Here is a 5,102-nt window from a genome sequence, read left to right on the forward strand (position 1 = left end):
AATGCAAAATTTATAAATGGGTTGTATTTTAAATGTTTTTTCATTGCTAAAAGTTTCAACGAGTAATAGATAACACAAATAACAATATTTAAGGTCAAAGTTGATGAATAAAGACTTCAAAAGTTAAAAGTGGACAATTAATATGAGACGGAGTATTATAGAGTATTAGTTTATAATATGTGGAAACTATAGTTAAAAAATTAATTAAATTTTCATAATAAAAACTCAAAATTATTAATTAAGAGATATTTTTTAGTTGTATAAAATATAATCGTTTATTTAAATAAATATGTAATCTTATAATATTATTAATTCTATTTTGTTTTTTATACTAATGTTATTAATTTAAGACAAAACTTCAAAAATGGTCCCTGTGGTTTCCAAAAATATCAAGTTTAGTTCCTAAGTTCAAAAAACCTCACAGATGGTCCCTGTGGTTTCAAAACTTTTAACAAATGGTCCTTCCGGCTCACTCCATTAGCATTTCACCGTTAACTCATTTTTTAATAAAATATTGCAGGGGTAATTTCGTCATTTCAGTTGTAACCTTCTCTCTTTAATATGAAATGATTACCTATTGCTTGCACATCACTACCCGTCCCTCTCCTAAGGAGATAACCAGTTACAAGTTTAGTCATCGGGTTCATTCCTATCGTAGAAGCAAGAACAGAAATTGGGATTTAGGGTTTTAAGCTGCAGAAATTGGAATGGTGATATCAATATGGTGTTTTCGATAAAAAAAATTTAACCGTGGAGGACTTAGGAAAAAGATACGGTACAATACTACAACAAAACTTGTTTTTTCTTGGTCTATTGTGTTGACGTAAGGAAATCATTGATTTTACTCTTTTTTTTTTTGTGTTTACAGAAGGTTATGAACTATTTCACGTTGAAGATACACTACAGTGGTGTCTTCACCAAAGCACCTGGAAGGAAATACGTTGATGGTGTTGTAGCATATGTAGATGATGTTGACACTGATTTATTTTCAGTTCATGAGCTTGATGACATGGTTCGAGAACTAGGGTACAAAACTGAGCTAACCCTTTACTACCATTTCTGTATCCCTGAATACCCTTTGGACTATGGCTTAATGCCTTTAGGTAATGATCAAGATGTACTTAAAATGGTATCATATGTCCCTAAACACAGACTTATTAGGGTGTATATTGAAACTGGTCAGCAAGGGTAGCTAGTTATTACAAGTCTCCTTCTAAAGTTATTATTGAAGAGTTGGAGCCTGATAGTGTGTCACCTGAAATGAATAGAAAGAAACCTTGTAGGAGAGAAGCAGGATCATGTAGTAGAAAGCTTGATCTAAACAAGTCTATGAACCCTGATTATGAGCAGTCACAAGTGTTAGATGTCGATGAAGGCCATGATTACTTGAAGAGTATTCTACCATTTATAAGGTCACAAGGCAAACAAAGTCATGTTATTCAAGAGGAAGTGGTGAATCATGAAATTAAAACTCAAGAAGAAGTGATCACCAGTGCAGTTGAAACTGAAGAACCATTGGGAACTTACCATGTACAGGAACCAAGTTGCCAAGCTGATGATGGAGATAATACTACAATAGTTGATGACTATGAACCATTTATAGAGGATTACTCACTTTATGCTGATTATGATGCTGAGTTTAATGTTCAAACTTCATTTGAAAAACAACCAGAAGTGGATTATCTAGAGGGTATGGTGAGTGATGATAGTGGAGAGGCTTTCTACTCGGAGAGTGGCCATGGTTCTGAGGATAGTGGAGATGATTCAGATGACAATGAATACAATGTGGATGAGTCTAACATACAATTTGATGTAGATGTAGACATGAGTGAATTCCATAATGTTGTTGATGTAGATGAACATGGAATCTTGAACAATCATTCAAAAGATGAAGGGATTGACATGGTTGATGATGATTTGGAAGTTATTGCCACTGATGATTATCAATTTGTAGGATTTCATGAAGATGATAGGAAGAGACTGCTAAAAGAGTTGAGTAAGTCAAGAACATGCTCACATAGACAGGTTTATGTTAAACCATTTCAGATTGGCCAGGTCTTCAAAACCAAGCTTGATGTTAAAAACTACATGAACTCACATGCTGTAGCAACAAGGAGGTCTTTATACCTAGCCAAAAATGACAAAATCCAGATTAGGGTGAAATGTAAAGGTGTTGTAAGTAAGCCTTCTACAGGAGTTGATGGTGGTGGGCCCTTAACTAGAAGTAGGGCAAAGTGCAAGGGTAAAGATGTAATTGCCAATAAAGGTACATGTCCATGGGCAGTCCAAATATCGAGGGCTAATGAAAATCAAGATTGGTTGGTGAAAACGGTACAGGATGAGCATAAATGTTTGCAAACAAGGGTGGTTAAAGCTTGCACTTCCAGATACGTAGCAAACTTAATTGTTCAACAACTACAGAGTAACCCTAAAATTCCAGTGAAAGCTTTACACGAACAGTTGTGCAAGAAACTGGAGGTAGGAATGTCATTGCAAAAGGTTGCTAGGGCAAAGTCAATGGTTGAGCGTATCATTAGTGGGGACTACCAAGTACAGTATGGATTTTTGAGGGATTATGTGTTGGAGCTACTCAACACTAATCCTGGTACAACAGTTCAGATTGATGTGTATCTAGAAACCTCCTTGTCTATTACCACAAGAACTTTTAGAAGCATATATGTCTGTTTAGGTGCATTGAAGTTAGGATTCAAATTTGGTTTAAGAGATTTTCTAGGTCTGGATGGTACTTTCATGAAGGGCCCTTACCCTGGGCAAGTGTTAACTGCTATTGGCTTGGACTCAAACAATGGCATATACCCTGTAGCATATGCAGTGGTAGAGACATAATCAACAAGTAGTTGGACCTGGTTCTTGGAACTGTTAGGAGAAGATCTAGATCTGGGACCAAATTCAAACTTTACCTTCATTTCAGATAGACAAAAGGTGTGTATCACCTAACTTTTTGTATTTCCTTTTCTAAATACATTTGGTTAACTGATGTTGCATACATTGAATTTTGTTTAGGGAATAATACCAGCAATGGAGAAGGTATTCCCTAGTGCAGAACACGGGTTCTGTTTGAGGCATATCCAAGAAAACATGAAGAAACAGTGGAAAGGAAAAGACTTAAGTGACCAGCTTTGGGAGTGTGGTAGAGCAACAACAGTCAATCATTTTAACAGAGCAATGGATGAGTTGAAGAAGATCAATGCAGAGGCTCATGCTTGGGTGTCTAAGATCCCAGCAAACACTTGGGCTAAATCTCACTTTAGTGGTAAGTTTCTAGAAATTTATTGAGAAATGTTAATCTTCCATGTTGTGTGTTTACTATATGTGTAATTGTCTTCTCTTAATATCTATTATTCAGGAAGGGCACATACTGATTGTTTGTTGAATAACCTTTGTGAGGTATTCAATTCTAAGCTAGATGAAGGTAGGGATAAAACTATTATCACTTGCTTAGAGTACATTAGAGAGTATCTCATGAAGAGGTTATGTGTGGTGCAAAAGGAAATAGATAAGTGTGAAGGACTTCTAACCCCTACTGCAACTACACTGTTTGAAAAGATTAAGACTGATGCATCAAAGTATGTGGCTACATACAATGGGGCAGGAAAGTACCAAGTGGCAAGCACATGGCAATACCAGTATGTGGTAAACTTGAATGATCAAAGTTGCAGTTGTAGGTTTTGGGAGATTACAGGTTTCCCATGTAGACATGTTGTTTTGTGCTATATGGGAAAAAATTGAAAATGGTGAAAATGCCCCACATGTTGATGAATGGGTCTATCCTTGCTATAGGTTATCAACATGGAAAGCCATGTATTTGAACAAAACTGATCCATTGAATGGACGTAAAATGTGGCCTAAAAGTGATTGCCCATTCACTTTACTTCCACCAAAACATAAGACACAGGTTTGTATTTAAAGTACAACAAATATATAGTATACATGTGAACATGGAATGAATTCAATTTTAACTATAGTATATCAATATGTGTAGGTTGGGAGACCTAAGAAGAAGAGAAGGAGGGGGTGTTGATGAGCCAAACAGCCAAGCTGGTAGATTGAGCAGGAAATATTTGGCAGTCACTTGTTCAAAGTGTCATAACAAAGGGCACAATTCCAGAACAGTTAAAGGGCAGGGAGGCAGTGGTGAAGTTGGAGGGGGCTGAAAACTATTTTTAGTGGTTATTAGGATGCTGGTGTTGTAGGTATTTAGAAACTTAAGTCATGTGTACTTGTTGGAAGATGTGTTAAGAACTTGAAAACTTTGCATGTAATGCGTGTGTTGTAGGTCTTTTGAAAACTTTGCATCATGGTTGTGTTAAGAACTTTATAAATTTGAATGTAATGGTGTGTATGCACTTTTCGGTAATGAATTAATATGTTTTGTGTACTGCCCTTCACAGATCAATTAATAACATTGTACATTTCAATTGCAAATGAAAACCATCTTCAAGATGCATTTACAATACACTTAACAATTGCATTTCAAAAACATTCAAGAAATTGAACAATGAACTATAACAAACTACATTCCATTACTATTACCATTACCACTGCATTACACATTAATCTGATACATAAACCAAATACAACCTCGAACTCGGTGAATAGGACCTAGCCTCCGCCTAATTATATGAAATATACACTCGTCATCAACATAATTTCCCAAGGCTAGACCAAACTCTCCAAACACTCTTAGGAAGGGTAAAAGACCATTTTACCCCCTGCTAGGCTCAAATACACTAGAGATTGACCAAACCCTAAAAGTCAACAAAAGTCAACCCTCTCCGGGTTACGCTGCACGTACCAACATGTACGTTGGGCGTACCCGGAGCTTCCACAGAATCGGGGTACACGACACTCTACGCCGCGCGTACTGGGATTACGCTAGCGTAACACCCAGTTCCCTTATCCCACTCATTCAAACCTTAATCTGTTAAGACTTTCGTCCAAACTCCAGATCCGACTCCTTTTATACGACTTAACCCATAAAGTCGACACCTTTATGCCTTTGCATGGCTGTAGAGGTCACTTTGTGCTCAAAACACCATTTCTCTTTCCATAATAGGAATATAACTCATGCATGACACTAG

At 36.6% G+C, this 5,102-nt stretch overlaps 1 protein-coding gene across 1 annotated transcript; it reads left to right on the forward strand.

Annotated features, from left to right (window-relative positions):
- The first annotated feature begins 3,039 nt into the window (after positions 1-3,039).
- Positions 3,040-4,175, forward strand: LOC111900030 (uncharacterized). Its single transcript, XM_023895910.1, has 4 exons — positions 3,040-3,274; positions 3,368-3,654; positions 3,704-3,916; positions 3,987-4,175. Exons 1-4 carry the CDS (start codon positions 3,040-3,042, stop codon positions 4,173-4,175), a joined length of 924 nt encoding a protein of 307 aa, XP_023751678.1.
- Positions 4,176-5,102: the final 927 nt, after the last annotated feature.

Source organism: Lactuca sativa, chromosome 6 (assembly GCF_002870075.4).
Source record: "Lactuca sativa cultivar Salinas chromosome 6, Lsat_Salinas_v11, whole genome shotgun sequence".
NCBI lineage: Eukaryota > Viridiplantae > Streptophyta > Magnoliopsida > Asterales > Asteraceae > Lactuca > Lactuca sativa.

Excerpts from the sequence above, each read along its gene's own strand:
- LOC111900030 (XM_023895910.1), top strand. The coding sequence starts at position 3,040 with ATGGAGAAGGTATTCCCTAGTGCAGAACACGGGTTCTGTTTGAGGCAT. Across the intron at positions 3,275-3,367 it reads GGCTAAATCTCACTTTAGTG|GAAGGGCACATACTGATTGT; the intron begins GTAAGTTTCTAG and ends TCTATTATTCAG. Across the intron at positions 3,917-3,986 it reads CACCAAAACATAAGACACAG|TATATCAATATGTGTAGGTT; the intron begins GTTTGTATTTAA and ends TTTTAACTATAG.